Genomic DNA, 26,523 nt, shown 5'->3' with positions numbered 1-26,523 from the left:
TGGTGAAGAAAGCTACTCATCAGCGACTGTAGACTCAGGCTGCTGCTGATGAAGTTGGTACTGCTCCTGCCACCCCACCCCTCCCCAGCAGCCATGGCAGTGGAAGGTAAGCACAGGGGGCTCCCCGATTCAGACCTGCGAGAGGATGGACAGATAGGTATCGGCCAACTGACTATGTAGGATGTCTCTGTAGTAGGTCAGTTTGTCCTCCCTCTCAGTGGGTGTAAAAAAGGCCCCCATTTTGTGCTGGTAGCGAGGGTCCAATAAGGTGGAGTGCCAGAAGTCATCCCGCTGCCGAATGGTGACAATTCAACAGTCATTACGCAAGCGAGCATGCATCTTGCCATTTGTGCAAGTGACTCGGAAGGACTCCCTGCCTCCATCTCCACTGCATACTGCCACAGTGTGTCTGGGTCCTCTGTCTCGCCTTCCTCATAACCCTCTAGCTCCTCTAGCTACTCCTGCTCCTCCTCTCCTGTCAGATGACAAGAAAAAACACCCATCTCGCGAAACCTAAACTGTGCTCCACTGTGCCCCTCCGCCTCCTCCTTTTCCTCCAGTTCATCCCCCACAGGGCTCATGTGGCCGTTAGATGTAGGCGCCACGTCTCAGTGCCCTGACCAGCCATCGTTTCCAACACGTGTTGTAGTAAATGAAGCAGTGGAATGACGTTGTTAATCCCGTTATCCTGGCAACTGACTAATAAGGTGGCTTATTCAAAGGGCCTGAGCAAACGGCAGGTGTCACGTATGGGCTGCCACTGGTTGACATTGAAGTTACACAGGGGAGTCTCCCTATCCGCTTGGATCATCAAGAAATCGGTGATGGCTTTTCTCTGTCCGTATAGGTCTAACATATGGAGGGTGGAATTCCAATGTGTGAATTCCAAACATCGCAAATCAGACAATGTTGGGGGATGCCGTTCTGACGCTGCAGCTCAAGAAGGGTGTGTTTTGAGGTGTACAAGTGGCTGAAGTGCATGCAAAGTTTTCTTCCCATTGTTAGGATGTCTTGCAGATGGGGGAACACTTCAAGAACCGCTTGAAAACCAGATTGAACACGTGTGCCATGCAGGCTTCCTTGTCACAGCACAGACAAGATGTTCTTCCCGTTGTCAGTCACCATGGTTCCCATTTCCAGTTTTCGTGGAGTAAGCCATGATTCAATTTCTTGATGAATGACTTGTAGCAGTTCCTCCCCTGTCGCCAAGGCAAACCATGTGAAGAACAGCGTGACACATCCGTGCCCTGCACATAAGGTATGCTGGAAGGGCACTGAGACTTGTCCGTGCAGTAGAGGCTGAGGACACGGTGGAGGATGAGGAGGTGGAGTCGCACACGGTTGCAGGACCAATAGCCTGAGAGCTTGGAGGCGGAAACGGCGTGACCTGTCCAAGTTGCTGTTGTGGCTGTGCAGGAACCACATTCACCCAGTGAGCCCTAAAGGACATGCATTGTCCCTGACCGTAGTTACAGCTTCACAAGTCGGCGCTGCCATGCGCTTTGGTACACACCTACAGGCTCAAGGATTGGCCCACCTTCTGTTCCTCAAAATTGTGCAGGGCTGGTACTGCTTTCTTTGCAAAGAAATGACGGCTTGGGACTCTCAACCTCGGCTCGGCACAAGCCACCACTTGAAAAGGGAGGGACTGCAGCATCAGCAACTTGGACAGGAGCACATTCTGCACCATTGGATGAGTGGGTGCATACTGTTGTCTCTTGGACATGCCTTCGCCAATGTATTGCTGGCGGAATAACTGACTCGAAGTAGGAGGACCAGGAGCACCTTCGGCTGAGGTGGTGGAGCCTTGGTTGGCTGAAACAGGGAGCAACTAGCCACTGGGTGATGCAGCAGGCTGGACCACCACATCGGAGCCACGGTTCTCCCAGGCAGACTTATGGTGATGCTGCATATGTTGAAGCAGGGCCGTGGTGCCAACATTGGGACCCTTGCCACGCTTCACCTTCTGCCGACACATCTTGCATCTTGCATGTGTTGCCAGGTTAACATCCTCTGGATGCTTGATGAAAAACTGCCACACCGCCGAGTAGCTGATTTTCCCACCAACAGTCCGCACTGATTGACTGCTACTGCCGCCAACTCCAGGAACCCCTGTTCCACTACCTCCCGGGAAGGTAGGCTGCCGCGAAGCAGGTAGTCTACCCCGGGCATGTTTGGCTCCAGACTTTCCACTTCTGCCACCATGCTGACTGCCAACCATGCTACCACCTTGTTGGATCAGCTGCTGCCTCACAGGCAACCTGCAAACCTCTTCTCCTGATGATGATGAAGCACCTTCTGCACCCGGCTCCCAAGTGCGATCTGCTCCATCGTCATCTTGTTATGTCTGCACATCACTGATGTCCTCCTCAGGTTCCTCAACAGTGTCTGCTTCAGGAGCCTTAATGCTCGCAACACCACCTCCCATGCCACTCTCCTCCTCACTACTTGCCCACCTAGCAGAGGAAATGGCGGATGTCTCCTCCACTTCTTGGCTGGGCAGTAGCTGCTGACTGTCCTCTAGTAAATCATCCTCACTAAATAGTGGAGCTGAACCCACAGCATAAGATACTTCTGTGGGGGAGAGAACAGCATAGGACAGAGGCAATGGGAGGACAGGGACTGCTCCCGGGCCATGCCAACTGAGGGTTGTGTCTGAGGAACCCACCGACTGTTGAGTTGGGGGTGTCAGATGTCACTTGTCTCAATCTCACTCCCTTCCCTATCAGTGCTTCTAGGCTGGATTTGGGGTTGAGGTGAATTGCTGCTGTAAAAAAGCTTTTCTGTGCAACACACTGCTCTCTGTCCCTCTCTGCAATAGAATACTGATGTGACTGGGAGGTGAATCGCTGCTGTAAAAATGCTTTTCTGTGCAACACACACTGCTGTCTGTCCCTCTCTCTGTGCAATAAAAGGCTGAAGTGACTGGCCGCAAGATGGATGCCGATTATATAGGGCTGTGACATCACAGGGGTTGCTGGCTGCTGATAGGCTGCATGCTACATGTGATTAAGGGTCATCCCGCCTACCCACATTCCCAGGATTCCTTGCCCCATGTCCTCACATGTGGATCTACCATTTTAGATGCCCTTGAGCCTGGACCGCACTAAATGGAGGTTAATGAACGATTTTCTGATTTGTCAGATTCGATTCGCTCATCCCTAGCTGTTACTATAAAAAAAAAAAAAAGAAAACTGTGCATTGACACATTCTGACCCCTATAACTTTTTTTTTATTGATCATTTTTTTTATAAAGCATTGTCTGGGTTATGATGTGATCAAAATCAGCAATGTTGGCATATTGAATTTTATTACATTTACATAATTGACAGTAATTGCGACAGTACCAAATACATAATCTTTTTTGTTTACATTTTTTCATTTGGTAAATAAAGGACTATTTTATGTCTTGTTGGCATAGTCTTTGTTCGTCAACCACTCCTGGGGATGGTAATAATAGTCTTATATTGCCTCCATTTGTATATAGGCTGACTGTGGATTGGTGCAGTCCAAGCACTTTAGAGATACTTGTCATCCCACTGATTGAAAACAAGTGACTTATTTTATCTTTAAATTATCTGTTAATCCTAAAGGTTCACATACTTTCACCACTCACAGATTTGTGATATCGTATCATTTTTCTCAAATAAATTATCAAATCTATTTTAAAAAATAAATTATCAAATCTATTTTTTTTTTATTCATTTGTTTAACTTGGTTCTCTTTATCTACTTTTAGGACTTCTGAAAACTTTAGAAAATCTGATGCAGTTTTAGGTCAAATGCAAAAATATAAAGTTCTGAAGGGTTCACAAACTTCCAAGCGCCACTGTACACTTCGATCAACTGCACCACAGTAGTGTCAAGACAGGCGGAGCTGCTACAGTCACCAGGCTATTACAAGTGCAACCCAACTCTTCCCATTCTACAGAATATTGTATAGGGTTCTGCCCATGAAGCTTCTGCCTTTTATTTTTTAGTTTGTAACCTGTTTGAATTATTTGCCTCACTATCTGTAGATGCAAATGTTATTTATTTCATACTTTTTATTTAGTGCTAGCAAATTTGGTGCTGTCGGATTTCATGAGTGTATGACTGTAGAGCTCGCTAGTCTTGGAAAAGATGGGATTAAGACAACTTGTCTATGTCCAGTATTCATAAACACCGGATTTGTCCAAAACCCAAGTACTAGGTAAGAAAATTCTATAATTATTTTTTTTTAAATTTCTGATAACATGTCGTTCACTGGAGCATACTGCAGCTGATTAAAGGGGTACTCCGCCCCTAGACATCTTATCCCCTATCCAAAGGATAGGGGATAAGATGTCAGATCGCCGGGGTCCCGCTGCTGGGGACCCCGGAAATCGCTGCTGCAGCACCCCGCCATCATTACTGTGCAGAGCAAGATCGCTCTGCACGTAATGACGGGCAATACAGGGGCCGGAGCATTGTTACGTCACGGCTACACCCCTCGTGACATCACGGCACGCCCCTTTCAATACAAGTCTATGGGATGAGCCGTGATGTCATGAGGGGCGGAGCCATGACATCACGCTGCTCCGGCCCCTGTATCGCCCGTCATTACGCACAGAGCGAACTCGCTCTGTGCAGTATTGATGGCGGGGTGCCGCAGCGGCGATCCCCAGGGTCCCCAGCAGCGGGACCCTGGCGATCTAACATCATATCCCCTATCCTTTGGATAGGGGATAAGATGCCAGGGGCGGAGTACTCCTTTAAGTACTGGAGGATTAAGATTTTTTTATAGAAGTCATTTACAAATCTGTTTAACTTTCTGGAACCATGGGATTTGAAAAAAATTGGTTTCCACCGGAGTACCCCTTTTTGATCACATCAAATTTTTTTTTGTTTGCACTTTAATGGAAAGGCTTGTGGTTTGAAATGAAAAGGGTGTTCCCAATCTGGGTCATTTATAGCATCTTTGTCTATCTATGTCTGATAGATGCGGGTATAAGATAAACGAGAAAAAAGACACAGCGCCCCTAGTGCGGTACTTAAAGGTTTCTTTGGAAAAATTTAAAGATTTACACTTACCACAAGATGTTGCGCTCAGGGCACAACACCATATCACGTATCACCATATCACTGTGTGCAGCCTCGATCCTCCGGTCAGGTCCTCCCTTACCTGCAAGTATAACAGCAAAGGTTCCAAAAGAAAATGGATCTATCTCAGGCGCAGCTACAGTAGAAGAAGGATGACGATGTCCATAGCTATTGCTTCATAACGTTTATTCAGGGCACAAAAGCAACGCGTTTCTTGCCCGCAAAGGGCGCTTCCTCAGGCAATGTGCATATGCAGAAAATGGCAAACACTGGGATTTAAATATAACAGCCTTACGTATCTTCTAAAGGTTAAGTCAATCTGGCAATTCAGGATTGACGGCTGAACTTCCGCTACTAGCGGATTTTACACACGCTAACTTAACAGCCTTACTCCGCCCACTGCTAACCACGCTACGGCGCATATAGCGCTCTCATTCATGAATTTAACGACATTAGAGCGCTCACGACCGCATCTTACGTACGTTTACCTACCAGATCTATGGATCCACAATACTAAGCCCACCAATAACACTCATTTTATAGAGTACATTATCAGAATGTTATCAGCTTTATGCATCTTAACAGTGGAAAGTTGTTCCAACGGAATTTGTTTGGATCCTATGTGACTTTTGCTTAATAGTAACAGTATGAACTCTTACACAGCTGTGTGAGGTTCAGCCGTCAATCCTGAATTGCCAGATTGACTTAACCTTTAGAAGATACGTAAGGCTGTTATATTTAAATCCCAGTGTTTGACATTGTCTTTATGCACATTGCCTGAGGAAGTGCCCTTTGCGGGCAAGAAACGCGTTGCTTTTGTGCCCTGAATAAACGTTATGAAGCAACATCTATGGACATCGTCATCCTTCTACTGTAGCTGTGCCTGAGATAGATCCATTTTCTTTTGGAACCTTTGCTGTGATAGATGCGGGTCACACCTCTGGGACCTGGACCTATCTCAATATTGAAGACATTTATTTATAGCATTTATAGCATAATATTTATGGCATTTTCTGTTGGTTTCCAGGAAATAACCAGATAAGAACACTCCTTTAATAGTTTTTTAACATTTATTGCACAAGCAGGAATAGGATAACATTATGTGCAGACACACAATAGGTTGACATTTCCTATTTTCTGCAGTTCCCTTGTAAACTTAGCTGTGTAGATTAGAATGTGAGCTACAGAAGATGAGAGAATTAAAGGGGTACTTCAGCCCTAAGACATCTTATCCCCTATCCAAAGGTTAGGGAATAAAATGCCTGATTGCGGGGGTCCTGCTGCTGTCACGCCCCTCCCATAGGTTAGCATTGAAGGGTCGGAGCGTGACGTCACATGGGGGGGCGGAGCCGAAACGTCACAATACTCCGGCCCCGTGAGCGTGATTCATTAGACCCGAAGCGATGTTTGCTTCTGAGGTTGATGATAGCGGGGTGCTGCATGAAAGATTGCAGGGATCCCCAGCGGCGGGACCCCCGCGATCAGGCATCTTATTCCCTATGCTTTGTATAGGGAATAAGATGTCTAGGGGCGGAGTACCCCTTTAAAGTTTTTTTTTTTTTTGGGACCTGTTCTTAGGAAGGGCCGTCAATTGCTGATCAGCTGGGTTTCGACACCTGGCACTCCCTGCCAATCAGCTGTTTGGTGCCCAGCACTATAAAGTTAAAGGGGCTGAAAGCCCTGCGCTGTTCATAGTATAGTGGTGATGCTGGGTAACTGCAGCTCAGCTCCCATTGAAGTGAATGGAAGCAAAGCTACAGTTACCCAATGCCACCACTATATAATGAATGCCGCAGGGCTTCTGGCCCTATTCACTGTAAAGTAAATATTTAATCATAAGACAACCCTGTTAATCTACTACTGTATGTTTAAGACACATTTAATTGTTTATTTTTTCATTCCTCAATATTATTCTCTTGTTTTCAGATTGTGGCCTGTTCTAAAAACTGAGCAGGTTGTAAAAAGTTTTGTGGATGGCATCTTAACTAATAAGAAGATGATTCTTGTCCCTTCCTCTGTGAAATCTTATTTAATACTATCAAAGTAAGAATTTCTTAAAATAATTAATAGTTTCAATGCAGTATTATGTTCCTTCTTCTACCCTTTCAACAATCATTGGGGGCTGCCAACATGTACAGACATTGACTGCCTTCAATCATGTTTTTATGGTTTAAATAATTTTTATTGGATATTTTTTTGAGAAATTTACAGCAAAGGAAAGATTGGCCAAAGAAAACAACGTGGCCAAGGAACAATACATAACAAATATAACACAGTTATATAAATATTACTAAAGCAATCACTCAGTATATAGAAATATTAATTTGCTGAATCATGTCTTTGGATGTTGCGGATATTATAGACATATCCGGTAGATCATTATAGGTCATCTTGAAAAATAAAAACGTCACATAAGCAGTTTTAAAGTATTTTATAGTCATACCTATAACTCTGCAGCGAAGAATAGGATTTTTCATGACTAGATCCCGTAGTCCTCTCCTCTCTCTTCACAGGAAGACTTACCGGAAATATGTGCAAAGTGTGACACCCAGTAATCATAAGTAGTAATGGCTAGTTAGAGTAGTACCATTTAATAATATAGGATGAACATAATTTAATGGAATGGATCCCAGAACAGCATGAAATCTAATAAAACCGTGATAGAAGTGATGTGCATGGTTAATTAGCAACACCTAGGCCAGTGGATAGTGCTTCGTCCAGGTCTTCCATCTCGACTCGCAGGACAGTCTGTTGTTTAGCTTCCAAGCGTACGTCGTTTCGTAAAAACAAATGGACTTGACTGCTTCTATAATGTCAGCTGTAGAAGGGACAGAAGAGGATTTCCACCTAGCTGCAAGTCTCACATTTACTAAAATGATCCTTTTTATGCCATATTAAATGGGTTTTGTCCATTAAGAAATGCTGGCAAAATAAGATGTGGCATAACACATACATACATACAAGTATAAATGTGCTGCTTTTCATATATATATATTTATGGTCAAAGCCTACCGCCTGACACGAGGTGTGTCCCTATCCCTACCTTACTAGTACCTATAAGAACTACAGCTTGTGGTGTGCCCGAGCCGCCACCGGGGGTAAGTCTGAAAGAGGGCATGCCCCAGATATAAAGCGATATGATAATAGAAGAAGGGCAAGGAGGGTGGGAGAAACCGCCCGCAACGATAAGGCCTTCCCTCCCCCTATCCCTGTTATATGGAGGCTCGCGGCTCCTTCCATAAATCCAGTTTGTGCCAACCTTTCACTTATGGTCAAAGCCTACCGCCTGACACGAGGTGTGTCCCTATCCCTACCTTACTAGTACCTATAAGAACTACGGCTTGTGGTGTGCCCGAGCCGCCGCCGGGGGTAAGCCTGAAAGAGGGCAAAGACAACAATCTTAGGAAAATATTTATTCAGAAAACCAAACACTTAACAGCATTAAGCATTTCACTATGTGGTTCAGGAATATATGTAGCGTAGCATGCCGACTTCCATCTGCTCAATTTCTTGATAATATGCACTGGAACATTATTGCTGGAAGCCGCTGATGCTGCTCCTATTCGGAATGAATGCCCGGAAAATCTGGAAGCTTCTAAACCTAGGGAACTCAAGAGACCGCGAATATGCGTCACAAACACACTGATTGTGAGGGGTTTGCCTGAGAAGTGGTGCCAGGAGTGCCAGGAGTGGTGTGACCGAGGTGGATGGAGCTAGAAACTATATGTATACTTTCAGTACTGTTACTGGACACCAGGCATGATCCGTAGTGAAGTAAGGGACTACCGTGCTACCAATAACGTTCTTAGAGCAGGAGAGTGTCAATTGAGCTAAACCCGGGGAAAATTGTAATTGACCCACTTGTACATAGTTCCTGGAACCTTGTGCTTGCGCAAACTCACCAGGACGCAAAAAGCCATAAAAAGCCAGATACATGGCTGCCTTAATTACTCTACTACCATGAACCCCAAAAGGATGCTGATCCAGTAGCTGCGAAAATTGTCTAAACAGGGGGCCAGTAACTGGAAGTCTACCAGGTGTGGCTGTTATTGATGTTTTCTGAATACCTCTTAAAATCGCCCGAACAGGATGGGCCGAAAATAATGACCCACCCCCAGGATTTTCTAAGGACATGAAATGCTGGATCCCCAACAGGTATAACTTAATCATGTTATGGCTAAGTTATAAGTCAGTGTGGCATAAGCCTACAAACATCAGGATGTAGGACACATTATCATGACTGTCTTGTGGGAACTTCTGCTTGAAATTTGAAAAAATTTTCCACGCTTGAGAATATGCTTTAGCCGTGTTCTTAGACAGCGATTTATTAATCAGACCTTTAGCAATAGACATGTAGTGATCTAAAGGAACCTTAGGTCGCTGACGAGAGGTGCCCGCGTGGCTGACCTGTCTGCGCCTGGCATAACCTGAAAAAAGAGTGTGTAATTAGTACGTGATAGGGCATCTGCCGCTATATTCCGTATCCCTTGAACATGTTGACATTTCACATGAAAGTTGTGAGACAAGGACAACCATATTAACCTCCTGAGGAAAGACATAATGGGACCGGACCTTGATCTCCCTTTATTGATGATATCCACCACAGCTATGTTATCGGTGAAAAATACCACCGTCTTCCTGGACCACAGTGTGCCCCAGGTAACTGCTGCCGCAACTACTGGATAAATTTCGAATAACGCTGAGGTGGATGAAAAATTCTCTATCGATAACACTTCCTGCGGCCAAGGACAAGCTATGCAGTGGGAATCCCAGATTGCCGCATATCCTATAGAAGAAGCGTCAGAAAAAATCCCGGGGGAAAAACTGTCCTCGACAGGGATGAAAAAAGAAATGCCGTTCCAAGACCGCAGGAAGGGATTCCACATTACCAGATCACTCATGGTCTCGTTGTCTAGATGCAGTGTTGCATGTTGATCTGAAACCGTAGGAAGCAAGGCCAAGAGACGAGATACAAACGTTCTCCCTTGCGGGATGACTCTGGCAGCGAAATTCAGCATGCCCAGAAGCTTCTGTAACTCTACCTTGGAGCAATGGCGGTTTCTGGAAAATGAGTCTATGGTCTGTCTAATACGAACCAGTTTCTCCTCTGGCAGCCTTGCTTCCATGGCTACTAAATCCAACACGATACCTAAAAAAGTGACGGTGGTACTCGGCCCTTCCATTTTATTCTCGGCAATGGGGACATGCAAAGCTGTGAATAATTGTCTAGTAGTTGGTAACCCGATGGGGGGGTGGCATGAGGGTTCGATGATCAGAAAGTCATCCAAATAATGAATGACATGTGGGCAACCGAGGACTGATTCGAGAATCCAATGTAATGCGGAAGCAAACTGGTCGAACAGCCATGGGCTGCTTTTAGCACCAAATGTCAGTTTGGTGGCGAAATAAGACGTTTCCTGCCATTGAACCCCATGCCACTTCCATAAGTCCGGTCTAATAGGCAACAACTTAAAAGCGTCAGTCACATCCGCCTTGGACATCCATGCACCTAGACCCAAGGATAAAACAATCTGGATGGCCTGATCCACCGATGCATACTTCATCGAATATTCCTCGGAAGGGATCAGGGCATTCAGACTGGGAACGACGCTACAATGAGGCGCAGACAGGTCGTACACTAAACGTTTTTTATTCGAGAATTTCCCTACAACTATCCCAATTGGACTAATTCGCCATGTGTGAAAAGGTATTTCCGAAAAGGGGCCTATCATGTAGCCATTTTGCACTTCTGCTTGTATAAGCGTGGTGACTGTTTCCGGGTCTCTATCAGCAGACTGCAAATTGTGGCAAGTGAATGCCTGTTGAGGCACTGCCACCAGCCCTGTATGGAACCCGAACTGGAGCCCATGCGACAGCCACTGCACCCAAGATTGAGGCTTCCACATCCACCACGCTTAGTCATGCGTTTTCTGAGGACACTGCGTCTTTGGATGTGCTCTGAAGCACAGCGAGCAGACATGTAAGAGCCTACACTGTGAATAGTTGCAGGCCGACCAATTATAATTATTACATACCTGGGCCTTGCCGAGGTACTTAATTGGTCTGCCCAGTTTGTCTAGCCCTGCTGCTTTCTGGGCAGAAGAATGGATAGGAGCCAGGCCAGAACTGGAGGAGGCTTGATTATTTACTTGCTCACACCAAGTGCTGGTATGTGAAATGGAGTTGCAATGATTACAGGCCGGGGCATTCAAACCAGCGAAATGGCGGCAAAATAATTCTGTGTCCAACACCGTCCAGTCAGTGGCCTGCTGAAATTGCAGCCATGCTGCCGGTGCCTGGGCTGCAAAAGACACATGGTAATCATAAAAAGCGCTACCAACATATTTGTGCCCCAGCTCTGTGAGCTTATATAGGTAGATATCTAACTCCTCTCTGCGCAACGGGTAAACTGAACAGGTAACATCACGGTAGATGGTGAAAGCTAGCATGAATTCCGGCAAAGTCAATTTCCTACTTAGCCGCACGTCCTTGCTTTTGAGCACGACTGACACCTCCCCGCATGCTATAGTCTTACTGTCAGCGAGCTCATGTGAAGCAATTAGCAATGAAACCAGATTTACGTCTTTTCCCTCTAAAATGTCCTTGCGGATATTGGGAGGGATAAAATGGGCTGGCAAGATGCGCCGTAACTTCTCCGACATGACCGCTACTGGGCTTGGTGCCGTACCTGACGAGAGCCCCGACGGGCCCGGGAGAGCTACGGATGAAGCGGCTGTAGTGTCCAAGTTAGTGGCTTGCAGACTAATAACATTATTCCCTGCTACTGGAACGGCCGCTGAGGCCACTCCCTGTGTAGTAGCCGGCAGCCTGGCCTCAATGGAGTCCATGCGACTAGCCACTACCGCCAGGGAAGTGGAGAACCCCGTCATCATGCCTTGCAGCTGCGTGAGTGCCGTCTGGATGTTAGAGAACTGGTCTGCCTGTTGACTCGTGCCCGGAGCATCCGCCATCATGATGCGATACAGCTCCGCCTTCCTGGCAGTAGCCGGGAAGGGTACTCCTCTCCTGCGTAACTCTGTCGTGATTTTGGGGATGGTCCATGCCCGATAGGACGATGTGCTCCCGTGCTCCGAAGCCCTGGATGGCGTCTCAGGGACTGAGAGGTGGTCCTCAATGTCCGACCCGTGGGACATGATCCTACAAAATAACCCCCAAGCCCCCCAAAATTACATTAAAACCAGTTGATTTCCCGAGCCCTTGACGTGAATGAAAAACGTACGAAATGTCACGCTCTTACCTGACATGTACACCTACCTGCCAGGCCCCCTAAAAGCAAGAAAAACAAGCAGACCGCCTCGTACGTGCAACTGAAAATGGTAGAAACTCTCCTACCAGTCATCTGCGGCCTCACGATGACTGATGTTTTCTACCCTTTATTATCACTGGTTCTGACGCGCAACCGACTGACTCCATGCGAGGCAGGTTATGGGAACTCAGATATGGAACAGAGCCAGTTTAACCTACTGAACCAAGTGACTTATGCCTGTAGTCGTGACAGGACTTCCCTAATTGGTCTGTGGCCGTGACAGACTGGTCGGATTCGGCGCCCGAGCCAATAATAAGTCGGGAGGCCCATTTATAACAGTTCAACCGACAGTGACTGAAACAGTGCAGGAAAAAATCGTAAGCGTGCCCTACTCGTGTCATGTGACTAACGTTCACCCTTCACGCGCGTACTGGGCTACCGTTAAGCCCAACTTACCTCCTACTTAGCGCAGCACCTAGAAACATAATATGTAATTAACCACAAATCTCAATAAGCAATCCAAACCCCCTAACATATAACACGTACCGCTGAACAAAATACTTGCTGGCTGTCTTAGCGTACGCCTTCGCACCCTAGTAGCGACCGTGAAGCTATCACTACGGGAGATAATTATGTGAGAGAGTAAACAAGATGTGACTCTGTACATTAAGGTACCCTTGCGAGTTAATTGTGACATCAGAAATGTACCTGCCCATTGACCAGAGACCCTTGTAATAGAAAGAGTACGCCAATGGCATAGACCCCTTACCGAGGGAACCATAGTAACCCATGTGTAGTCAACTATCACCAGCCAGACAAATGATAAGTCAGCCCCCAAACATTCGTAATAATGGTAACCACCGAAACTACTAAAATGGAAAAAGAAGCACCAGATATCATATGACAGGGCGTGAAAGAGAATAAGTACAATAGCGCATCAGTCAACCAATAAGTGATAAGATACCAAACGCTTACACCTGACTATGCCTGAAAAAATTTACGAGTTGTACCTTCTGAATTAGGTTTAAACGTCAGACAACGAATATGAGGACCCTTGTAGGACAGAGGCGACGAACTGGAGACACAGCTGAAATAACGAATCTAAGGATGGAATAGGGGAAATATGGTTACCCTAGTATCCTGAATCTATGCATTCCTGTGTATGCTAGCATGGCCATGCGAAGAAGCTGTATATATGAAGTATACCTGTATCATGCACGTGCCCCATGTGATAACTTTTACTATACAGCCTACAAACATCTTATTAAATGTACATAATACATTCCTTCTGAGTCTCTATATGACCCCCTATAAGAAAAACAACTGGAGGCACCTGGTGGCTACCGTGCAGTGAAACGCCTTGCTGTCAACCATGTGACTGGGCAAACCTTGGTAACCCCCGTATTGCCATCTGCTGCTGCCGGCAGGAACTGGAGCCCCAGGCGTTGCCTGAAATCCCCCCACTGTAGGGTACGTCAGGACAATGGGGCCTGCTGTGCCCAATGCGTATACTAGAGGCCGGCCCTGCTGTGATCAATCTGATGAGCTGATCCGGGTCGCCAAGCAACGTGCGCAGGACGCCGGCGCGGCGTCACCAGACATGGCGCCCCGAGATCAGCTGAACAAATGCCATGACCACCCCACTGGATGGTGCCGCCAGCAGGCTGCATCCCCCGCCAGCGCTCACCCCCCGCTGGCCCTGGTCCGTCGATACCAGGCCCCGGGTGAGTGACACACCGCCCCCCCGGACCGTGTCGCACCCACCGGAAGCACCCGGCCAGAGTTGACAGTTTACCCCACTGGGCTGCCTCCGGTGATCGCCGACACTGCCGGAACCAAACCTGAGCCTTACCTTGACCTGCGACGCTGGCCACCGCTCTATGCTCCTAGCTTGGACTGACAGTGCAAGGACCGGAACCGGAAGTCCACCTGAAAGAAACCGCCCGCAACGATAAGGCCTTCCCTCCCCCTATCCCTGTTATATGGAGGCTCGCGGCTCCTCCCATAAATCCAGGTTGTGCCAACCTTTCACATATCTATCTTTATATATATATATAAAACTCAATGTGTATGAATGTATGTATGTTCCAGCATCACGTCCAAACGGCTAAAGATATTAACATGAAACTTGGCACACATGTTACTTATATGTCAAAAACAAACATAGGATAGGTGATTTAACCCTTACTCACCCTCATTTGCCAGGGTTGGGGTTTTTGTTTAAAGTCTCATACAAGTCTATGGGAAATATATGTTACTGCATAACTTCTAACGGCTTGAGATATTTCGATAATACTTGGTCACATGTTACTTATATGTCCTCTTAAAATATAGGATAGTTAATTTAATCCTTAACTACCCCCATTTGTGAGGGTCAGGGTTTTTGTTTAAAGTCCCATGCAAATCAATGGGTAATGTATGTTCCCACATAACTTCCATACGGCTGGAGATATATCATTAATACATGGTACACATATTACTTATATGTCAAATTAACCCTTACCTACATCCTTATATAAAAGATGGGTTTTTGTTTCAAGTCCCATGCGAGTATTTGGGACTTCCAGTACCTTACTCCACAAGCTCCGCTCTGCATCTCCTGGTGAATGTGTCAATTCGGCTTGCAAGCCACACCCCATCTCACAAAGACATGCACACATTTTAAGCCCCACCACTTTTATTATCTAGCCATTTTGTGCATCGGTCTGGCATGCAAATCACGCCCAGTCCCACAAAGCCACGTATCCTTCTATTTTCAGCTTACAATATCTTCATCACAAATCAGTCCCACCTGAGGACAGGATATGAGGATGGGACATAAGGACAGGATATGAGGACGGGACATGAGGACGGGATATGAGGATGGTATAGGAGGACGGGATAAGAGGGCGGGATATGAGGTCGAGATAGGAGGAAGGGAAATGGGGTCCAGATAGGAGGTGAGGATATAAGGACAGGATATGGGGACAGAATATGAGGTTGAGATATGAGGACGGAATTTGAGGACGGGATAGGAGGTCGGGATAGGAGGTCGAGATAGGAGGATGGGATATGAGGTCGGAATATGAGGACAGGATAGGAGGATGGGATAGGAGGACAGGATAGGAGGACAGGATAGGAGGTCGGGATAGGAGGTCGGAATAGGAGGTTGAGATATGAGGACGGGATAGGGACATGTGAACTGACCCTTAAAGGGATTTCCTATCGAGCCCCAAGGGTGTATTTACACATACAGTATCCTGTGCATCTGTTGCTTCACTTCATGTCTCCAATATGGCTGCTGCACCAGACAGATAGTCTCTTCAAGAAACTAGAAAAGCAGTGATGGCTCCCTCCACTTGTCACCAAGTATGGCACCTCACAGACCTCTGTAGGTTGTAGTAGCCTCCCCCCTGTATGTACAAACAGCCCCTGAAGGTAGTAGCAGCAGCCGCCTAATGGAGGTGGTAGCAGTAGCCACCTAATGGAGGTATTAGTAGCAGCCCCCTTCTTTAGGTAGTACCCCAGGCTCTTACTGCACTACGTTATCTGTTGCCTCTCCGCTCCCCTGTTCTCCCATCTGGAACATAGTGTTATATGGAGGATCATGTGACATTCACAACACTCTTTCCTCCATATTGTTACACCACGCTTGAATAAACAGAATATGAGGTTGAGATATGAGGACGGAATTTGAGGACGGGATAGGAGGTCGGGATAGGAGGTGGAGGAAGCAGAGTCCCATGCTACTCCATAGAGCACCATGTTCCGGGTGGGAGAACGGGGGGAGTGGAACAGCAGCATTTAGAATAGGGCTGTAATGCAGCATAAGGTCCAGAGGCAGCAAGTATCAGATTCAGTATTGGGGACATTTGCACCTCTTTGCAGGTACTGTTTTAGGGTACATTTACAAATACAGAATCTGCTGCAAATATGATGCTGTGTTCAGTTGTTTTGTTACACTGAAATCTATAGCAGATTCTGTACATATAACTGTACCTTTGCACCGCAGATTTTCTGTAAATATATGCAAATTTACAAAATATTCTATACTCCCTGTACAGTTTTGCCTCTCTGGTCTGCTCAATACCCGTGTTAACTTACCCGTTTCTCCAGATTAAAGGGGTTGTCTTGTCAAGTGAAAAAACCTCAGTAGTGAACGGGGGATACTTTTCGTCAAACCGCCCACCGGAAGTAAAGTGACAGGTGCCAGGCCCTCTTTTCTAACAGAGCATCACTGAGCCATGCCCCTTTGTGATGTCATACCACGCCCCCTTCCCTGCACAGCTTTACCCCCCTTTCTCCCACAGTCACTGATGTAATCTCCTAATTGGATGTGAATGTTTATAGTGTGGGGCCCTTGTGTAATATGAACATGTCCAGCAACAGACAAATATTTCTACAGCAGCTGTTCTCACTTTTATCAATATTCACACAGGAATCATAGTACTACAATCTGTCACATTATTCATTTCACATTATATAGAAACATTTGCTCAGTAGCTAATATAAATTTATAGAATGTAAGAATATATATAAATTTTATATCAGGTTTTCAACAGCTGCACAGAATGTTATATAAATAATTATATCACATTATAAAAACAGATGCTTTTTATGGTATATTCACACATGTAGATATAATCTGATAATCCATCATTTCAGATGAATAGTTTGTTTATAAAATATGTGGCTATATCAATGAATAGAGACGCCTCTATGTAAGGTATCTTGAATTATTTTAGTGTGGGATCTAAAACATATCATTTATAGCATCATACATTGAATAATATTAATACTGCCTTCTAATATAGCATTCCATGACCAATAACATTTATAACATACCTAATATTGTGCCCCATCAGTCATAACATGAATACCACTGCCTAATATATTTCAGCAGCCATAATATTAATACCGCCTTCTAATATAGCATTCCATGACCCATAACATTAACACCACACCTAATATTGTGCCCCATCAGTCATAACATGAATACCACCACCTAATATGTTTCATCAGCCATAATATTAATACTGCCTTCTAATATAGCATTCCATGACCCATAACATTAACCCCTTAATGACAATGGACGTAAATATACGTCATGGTGCCGTGGTACTTAACACACCATGATGTACATTTACGCGCCGCCATGAGGGGGCATGGCATGACATCACAAAGGGGCATGGCCTAGTGAGGCTCTGTTAGAAAAGGGGACGTGGCACTTGTCACTTTACTTCCGATGGGCGGTTTGACATAAAGTATCCACCATTCACTACTAACCTCCCTTACCTTCCTTGCTCCCACTATGTTGCCCAATGGCTCTGGGTTTGAAGACATGATGTTACATGTCTGCTCAGCCACTCAGTGGCTGAGATGGAACATCTCTGTAGCTGCTGATTGGATGAACAGGTCTGTGAGGTCATGTCCTTGAACTCTAAAGTGCTGGGCAGCAGAGCAAGGAAAGTAAGAGTCAGGCCTCAGAGTGTGCTCAGAACATCAGCAACAGAACAGGGTAAACACTTCATTGGGGTAAGTAAATAGACATCTGAGCCACAGCACTGGACTCCGCAACATTAGTGCAGTGTACTTTATATTCAAAGACGTTTCTAGGGCTGGTTTCAACCAGTGCGGTAGAAAATGGTGTCACCCTCATCAACCCTCCACATTACTGTGCCTCCTCATCATTACTTACCCCCAAATACTGTGTTCCAATCTGCCTCCTCATTATACATCAACCCCACCCCCAAAACTGACTCCCCATCATCCATTAACTCCCTTCCCCTACAATGCTGTCTCATCACCCCCTCCCCACAATATTGGCTTCTCATCATCCATCACCCTTTTCCCACAATACTGTCTCCTCATCATCACCCCCTCCCCACAATACTGCCTCCTCATCATCCATCACCCCTTTCCACATTACTGTCTCCTCATCATCCATCAACTCCCCCACAATACTGTTTCCTCATCATCCATCACCCCCCACAATACTGTCAACTCATCATCTGCTCCCCCCCCCCACAATACTGTCTCCTCATCATCCATCACCCCCCCCCCCACACACACACACAATACTGTCTCCTCATCATCCATCAACGCCCCACAATAATGTTGACACATCATCTGCTCCCCTCCACAATACTGTCTCCTCATCATCCATCACTCCCCTCCTCCACAATACTGTCTCCTCATCATCCATCACCCCCTCCCCCACAATACTGTCTCCTCATCATACATCAATCCCCCCCCCAATACTGTCTCCTCATCATCCATCACCCCTTTCCACATTACTGTCTCCTCATCATCCATCCCCTCCCCCACAATACTGTCTCCTCATCATCCATCACCCCCCCCCCACAATACTGTTGACACATCATCTGCTCCCCTCCACAATACTGTCTCCTCCTCATCCATCACCCCCTCCCCCACAATGCTGTCTCCTGATCATCTATCAAACCCCCCCCAAATACTGTCTCAACATCATACATCCCCCCATACTGTACCTCCTTATCATTCACCCATGCCAGCCAAGACCACTTTTGCCACCTTCTTCATTCAACAGCCAATAGAAGCCACCCCCACTTACCCCCTCAATACTGTGCCACTCTCATCATTCATTAGCCAATAGCAACCCCCACCACCAGCATCCGACACACTCCGCCCACGCCCAGATGATGTCATGTCACAGATGCAGTGTAGCCCAAAGCACAGCGCCAGAAATTTAACTCCTCCTCTCCGGAACCTGGGAGAGCAACAGAGTGAGGTCCATGCCGCCGAGCGTCACAGAGTAAGCATGATTTACTGTAGGTCATGAGGGCTCTGGGTCAGGGTGTCACTCCCCTAGCAATGCCACTGTTTATACTCAAGGCATTTATTACCCAAGGCAGTTTGAATGATTTTTATCAGTTTTGTTAAAAGGTACTTGGCTATTAGTAAATATTACATAAATTTATCATCTGCTATTATTAGGTGTAAATCTGCCATCCATTTTCAGCTATTTCTGTTTTGGGATGCACACACATTACAGGTGGCACATGCAACCAATCACACGTCTGCATGCAGTGGCCAGTGCAATGTTGCTAGATTTATAAACAACACTGTACAGCATTTGGCCACCACATCTGGGCATGGCTTTGGCTGCATACAGCAGCTGCAGCATTAGAACATATATACCTTATAGTTGATAAATTATAATCTACATTTTCTTGACCAACCAACTTTTCATGACGTATGCCAAATTTGGAGAGCAGCAGGCAAAGTTGAAAATGTTATCACCAAAATGTCAAATCTTTTCCAATTTTGTAGATGTGGGTCAATTTGGTATGATTATAAGAACTGTAATTATAATGGAACATAGCATGGATGTAGCCAATATGTGGTAGATAAAATAAACTGGTTTCACAAGAAGTTTTTTAACTGCCATTTTTCTTTCAGGTTTCTTCCTCAACGTGTTATATCGAAACTGAACAAGATGCAAGATGTGCAGTTCAGTACTACATTAAGAAGTGCAACCAAAATGGATTAATGTGGCCTCAAGATCACAAAATCGCTGCATATATTATGATGCTTAATGTGGCCTAAAGGGGTATTCCCATTTTATAAAGTGACGGCATATCACTAGGCTATGCAATCATCTGTGGAAGTCAAACTTCACTGATAGTAAGAAAGAAGGGACAGGGGGAGATTTATCAAAACCTGTGCAGAGGAAAAGTTGCTGAGTTGCCCATAGCAGAACGCTTCTTTCATTTTGCAGAGGCCTTTTCAAAAATTAAAAGGAGCTCATTGGTTGCTATGGGCAACTTTTCATCTGGACAGATTTTGATAAATCTCCCCCATAGTTCCCACACTGCGTCAGGTCTCTTTGCAGGGAAAGACTGTGAAGAGCACCCAGCACTACACAATAATCATCAGTGGGGGTCCAATGGTTGGACTCCTAACGTAACAACATATCCTAGCTATAAAGCTATCACTTCATGGAATACCCCTTAATGTAATCTGTCAGTGGATTCATGCTGCCCATACTATGTCTATAATCACTAACAACTAAGTTCTAATCTTCAGTTCTAAGGTATAATCATTAAAGTGACATGTCCAGGTAACGCAGTCCCTTTTCTTCTAGGAACAAAAATGATTTTGTATACCTGTGTGTTTCAGCACACGGTATCTTAAGGTGGAGCTTCACCACGCCCTGTGATAGCCCAACAATCAAGTCCACAAGTAAGAGTAAGAGTACCTGTCACTAAATAAACTTTTTTAAACGAACTCAGGCTATGTTCCCTAACTACTCCTAACACCCCCCCCCCCACAACCTCTGTATTTCACCTTTCTTCTTTCACACATAGGGTGAGCTACCAGCAGGAGGATGGGGGCGCTATGTCACTGAAGCCTGCTGGGGGGGGGGGGGGTATCCCGCATTTGTCCTCACTGCTTTGTCTTCAGTGTACAGAGCCCTGCTTGTCTTCAGTGTACAGAGCACCGCTTGTCCTCACAGCACAGGTCGCCACTTGTCCTCAGTGTACAGATCGCCACTTGTCCTCACAGCACAGATCGCCGCTTGTCCTCAGTGTACAGATCGCCACTTGTCCTCACAGCACAGATCACCGCTTGTCCTCACAGCACAGATCGCCGCTTGTCCTCAGTGTACAGACCGCCGCTTGTCCTCTTAGCACAGATCACCGCTTGTCCTCACAGCAAAGAATCGCCACTTGTCCTCACAGCAAAGAGCGCCGCTTGTCCTCACAGCACAGAGCGCCGCTTGTCCTCACAGCACAGAGCGCCGCTTGTCCTCACAGTACAGAACGCCACTTGTCCTCACAGCACAGAGCGACGCTTGTCCTCACAGCACAGAGAGCCGCTTGTCCTCAGTGTACAGAGCACCGCTTTTCCTCAAAGCACAGGTCGCTGCTTGTCCTCAGTGTACAGATCGCCACTTGTACTCACAGCACAGATCGCCGCTCAACCTCACAGCACAGATCGCCGCTCGCCCTCACCGCACAGAGCACCGCTCGTCCTCACCGCACAGAGCGCCGCTCGTCCTCACAGCCCTCACAGCACAGAGCGCCTGTCCTCACTGCACAGAGCGCCGCTTGTCCTCACTGCACAGAGCACCACTTGTCCTCACTGCACAGAGCGCCGCTTGTCCTCACTGCACAGAGCGCCGCTTGTCCTCACTGCACAGAGCGCCGCTTGTTATCACAGCTTGTCCTCAGTGTACAGAGCCCTGCTTGTCCTCACAGCACAGAGCGCCGCTTGTCCTCACAGCACAAAGCCCCGCTTGTCCTCACAGCACAGAGCGCCGCTTGTCCTCACAGCACAAAGCCCCGCTTGTCCCCACAGCACAGAGCCCTGCTTGTCCTCAGTGTACAGAGCCCTGCTTGTCCTCACAGCACAGAGCCCTGCTTGTCCTCACAGCACAGAGCCCTGCTTGTCCTCACAGCACAGAGTCCTGCTTGTCCTCACAGCACAGAGCACGGTGTAATGGCGGGGTGTGTGGTGCAGGGCAGATGTTGTTACCCTAGGGGCAGATGGCATTAACCCCTTGTATTTGTGACGCCAGGTGTGGTTTAGCCTATAACCACCTGAAAGTATACCTCTGGATCCTGGGCTAGGCACGGGGGCAATAAAGACTCTGACGCCAAGTTGCGGACAACGGTTAGCTTTATTGAGGGTAGACAGTTGGTAAAGTCTATACAGTTCATCCAGGGCCCAAGGAGGTGACCAGTAATGCAGAGACCTTAAGGGCTTGCTGGGACTTGTAGTAGGACTGGACAATTTGGTGCAGGCCACGCTGACTTGACAGATGACAGGGACTGACTTGACTTGACTCATAAAGCTGTGACTTTAGCTTACTTGACTGGATGGTGGCTGCAGGACTTGACTTTGAGGTCTCCAACACTCTGGGAACACACACTAGGCACGACTGCACTGGACCTCAGCTTAGCAGAAAAGCAGAGCTCAAAGAGAAAGAGAGAGGCTAGCTTCATCCAGGGCTTATATGGGGGAGACTAGCAGGGAGCCCATAGGTCACTCTTGGGATCACCTGGTCACTGATACCGCCTCGGTAACAATCACATGACATATCACATGGTATAACTCTTAAAGCAACAATACATTTTATAACACTTTACAAGGCAAAACATATTTACAATGGGGAAACAAGTGCAGGGGGCCTTGGGGACACTGAAGGAGGCTGCCTGACACCACAGCAGGAGCACGGGGTAACAGCTCCAGTACTGGGCCACCACACCTGCTTGTCTTCACTGCTCAGAGCCCTGCTTGTCCTCACTGCAGAGAGCCCTGCGGGGTATGCGAGTGAGCACAGCGCTCCCGCCTGTCTGATTGACAGGCACTGAGCTGCGCTGAGCTCATCACATGCTCAGCCAGCGGTCTGAGATTTTGGACTCTCTGCCAGGCCGGCGTGAATCCGAAATCAATGCAAAAGCTTGCGGCCAGGGACTCCTAGGGAGACCCTTAGTGGCCACATTTTCAAAATGTAAAAAGACATACAAGGAAGCATTTTTTAAATAAAATCCTATTAGAAAGTTGTTTAATATGGAATGATCTATAACAAATAAAAAAAAAATTTTGATGACAGGTACTCTTTAAGAATAAATGAATAGGAAATGAATAGGAATAAATAGGAAATTAATAGGAATTTCTTGGCACTTTCTTATAAATTTTTTGTCCTTATAAAGTTCAATGCAATTTAAAAAGTGCTTTAAAAGGCAAAAAAAACAAAAGTATTACAATACCATGGTTGATGTCAATATGCTTTTCAGACAATCTGAGCTCTGATGTGTTTCTTGGTCCACAACCCTACTCATAAAAGGTATTAGGGTGTGTTCACACTGCAGAATTCCGCGAACGGAGATTCCGCCTGGCCGCCATGCTTATTTCGGCTATGCAGTGCTCGCGGAATCCGCACAAAGGATGAACATATTCTTTCTTTGCGCAGAACAATTTCAGCAGGGGAATTGTCCGCCACAGAAATTCTGCAGTGTGAGACCCATTCACACCAATGTTAAGTTCACATCGCAATTCCGCGGGAATTCCGTAGTGTGAACGCACCCTTACAGGTTCCTCCTTACTCACGCATTAGTCTTTTCAATAATTTTTTGTATTGCATTGCACTTTATGAAGTAGAATAATAAATAAGGAAGTGGCAAGAACTGTTATTGCATTCCTATACATTCATTCTAAAGCGTGCATACTCTTACTATAGCTGTTTTTAATCATGGACTTAATTGTACAGATAGGGCAGTCCTTCGTTTTTTTCTATTCCTATAATGTCCACAGCTTACTGTTACACTGCTTTCAGATGGCCGTAATGTAGCCACATTTCAACACCCATTATGGATATAGCATATAAATCTCAGTTTAGTTGAACTAAACACAGGTCATTGTATAACCTTATGGGGAGCTAAGTTTGTTTCAGCAGAGCCTCTGGAAGGTCCGGTTGTTGCAGTCATAATACAGGTCCTATAACTATGTCTGCACTGTGAAAAAGTTTTAATATAGGAGAGATAAAATAACATTTGCTTTTCTTTTCACCAGTCAAATCACATTTTGCAAGTCTTTATTTCTGCTACAGCAAATGCAATAAATTTCTGTATTTTATAACACACAATAGCCAATATATATCTCACATGTATACCTGTATGGCACTTGATGAATAAAACACTACTGTGATTTTTCTTCATTTGGTAGTGATGCAGTTTATTTGTCTACTATCCAAATTCTTGGCTCTGATCAATGGTCAATCCACTGAAATAAACACCGCACATAACTACAACAAAAGAAGGAATAAAAGAAAAATATATTGATAATGTTATAAATAAACAAATTATTTTATTCAACCTGCATAAATGCTAAGAAAAAAAATGTCCTCTGTAAAGCCACATCGGGCAGCCTGCTAGAGATCAGCCTAACCACGCCTCAGAGCTCTATACTCATTTGATGCTTGAAAAATCATCTAGGGTACCATAGCACGCCCACACTTCCTAAATTTTGGCTCTGCATGGAGACACCTCTCAAAAGACCATTCAGAAAAGTTTGTTAACCCATTAGTTGTTTCACAGGAATTGCATCAAAAACAAAAAAAAATTTACACTAACATGTTCTTGTAGCAATATGTAGGGGTAAAAGGAGAAAATGCCACCCAAAATGTGTATCCCAATTTCTCTTGCTGATGAACTTTCATTAAAATGGGATGTGAAAAATATAGAGCAGGGGTACCTAGGGGTACACCACGGGTTGTGCAGGGGTATGGCAATGCGCTGCCAAATACCGGCCATGCATTGGCCAGTATTTGTCAGCGCAGATGGGGAATTGATGCCGCAGTTGCCTTATGTGAGCTGCGTGGCTGCCGGGCCTGACGCGTGACGTCCCTGACGTTGCGCAGAGGAGCCGCACAGCGCAAGAGGACGTCACCAGTCAGTGCGGCCCCACCGAACAGGACTCCAGCCGAAGGGGATAGAGAATGAAACACAGGCCTGGTAATAATGTTAAAAACACTGCAGTATGGGAGGGAGGGATTTTATTGTATGTATGTGTATATATATATATATATATATATATATATATATATATAGGCCCAGGGGGATCGGAGGGGGGGATGTGAAATAATGGCCCAAGGGCCTTAAGATGAAGAGGGAAGGGATAATGGAGAAAGGGGATTTAGATGGGGGGGGGGGAATAATAGCAAACGGGGATCGGAGTGGGGAATAATGGCACAAAGGGATTATAAGGGGGGGGGGTAAGGATTATTCCCCCCCCCCCTTCATCTTAATCTCCTTGTGCCATTATACCCCCCTCACTCCGATCCCCTTTTGCAAGATTGGGAGGGGGTAATGGCAAAAGGGGATCAGAGGGAGAGGGGGGGGGGGGATAATGGCACAAGGGGATTAAGATGGAGGGGGGACTTCAGCCTGAAGGTGATGCTATACTAGCTGTCAGCAGCATCCATCCTCCCATCAAAGCTTTGATGGCACAAAAACAAGCCCAAGTATTGCATTAGAAAGGTAAGGACACGTCATTATAAAAATAAGTATTTATTTTCTCACTTATTTTGTCTGCCGGGACCCTCCGCACGAATTTACGCATGAGGCGTACCATACTTTCACCCTTTGGGGGTACAGTCACGAGAAAGGTTGAGAACCACTGATATAGAGGATCAGAATGCACGTCAAGTTCTACGGAGAGAAGATTTAGCCTGATGAAGTCCCAGGCGGTATGTACAAGCTGAATGATATAAGGAAATACTATTGAGAAGATGTCAAGAACTGTGAGTCACTTATATTATTGTCCCATATATCCCATCAGAGCTTTAGTCACTTGTAAGTTCTGCAGTGATGATGGCTGAAACAACAACTCCCAGCATACCTTTACTACTGCTTAGGTCATAGTGGGAGTTCTAGTTAGACATGTTAAAAATTTCTTCAGCACTGTCCACTTGATTGATAATTAATGTATCTGATTATTAAACTGGAAATAATTATACCCAACACTCTACCCTGCTGGTGCACTACAATGCTCAAGGAGCAAAGAGAAGGAGCAAAATCTGGCTTTTGGAGAGAATTTTGCTGAAATGGTTTTTGTGGGGCATGTCACATTTAGGAGCCCCCTTGGTGCCAAAACAGCAAAAAAAAATAAACACATGGCAACTATTTGGGAAACTACACTCCTCAAGGAACATGACAAGGGGTAGAGTGAGCCCTAACACCCGACAGGTGCTTGACGAACTTTCGTTAAAATGGTATGTGAAAATTAATAAATTTTTCCTTTTCACAAGGGGTAATAGAAGAAAATGCCCCCCAAAATTTGTAACCCCATTTCTTCTAAGTATATATGAAATGGCTTTCAGGGGGCATGTCACATTTAGGAAGCCCCTTGGTGCCAAAAAAGCAAAAAATATAAAAAATACCACATGGCAACTATTTGGGAAACTACACCCCTCAAGGAACATGACAAGGGGTAGAGTGAGCGCTAACACCTCACAGGGGCTTGACGAACTTTCGTTAAAATGGGATGTGAAAATTAATACATTTTTCCTTTTCACAAGGGGTAGTAGAAGAAAATGCCCCATTGTAACCCCATTTCTTCTAAGTATATATTAAATGGTTTTTGGGGTCTCATGTGGGTACATGTACATGGTGCGCTCTCACTCCTGAGCCATGTTGTGCGCCCGCAGAGCTCTTTACATCCACATATGGG

General features: G+C 45.8%; 1 protein-coding gene across 2 annotated transcripts in view; it reads left to right on the top strand.

The window, feature by feature from the left end:
- The window catches only part of LOC130304542 (17-beta-hydroxysteroid dehydrogenase 13-like), a 59,773-nt gene extending 39,257 nt beyond the window's left edge, over positions 1 to 20,516 (top strand). For both annotated transcript variants that reach the window (XM_056551940.1, XM_056551941.1), the window contains exons 5-7: positions 4,054 to 4,191; positions 6,987 to 7,103; positions 19,747 to 20,516. In XM_056551940.1, the coding sequence (XP_056407915.1) occupies positions 4,054 to 4,191; positions 6,987 to 7,103; positions 19,747 to 19,837 (346 nt within the window). In that variant the 3' untranslated portion in view covers positions 19,838 to 20,516. The remainder of the gene's footprint in view (positions 1 to 4,053; positions 4,192 to 6,986; positions 7,104 to 19,746) is intronic.
- The last annotated feature ends 6,007 nt before the right edge of the window (positions 20,517 to 26,523 follow it).

Source organism: Hyla sarda, chromosome 1, assembly GCF_029499605.1.
Source record: "Hyla sarda isolate aHylSar1 chromosome 1, aHylSar1.hap1, whole genome shotgun sequence".
Classification (NCBI taxonomy): Eukaryota; Metazoa; Chordata; class Amphibia; order Anura; family Hylidae; genus Hyla; species Hyla sarda.
Note: the sequence above shows the minus strand (reverse complement) of the source record. Positions and strands in the feature narration are given on the sequence as shown.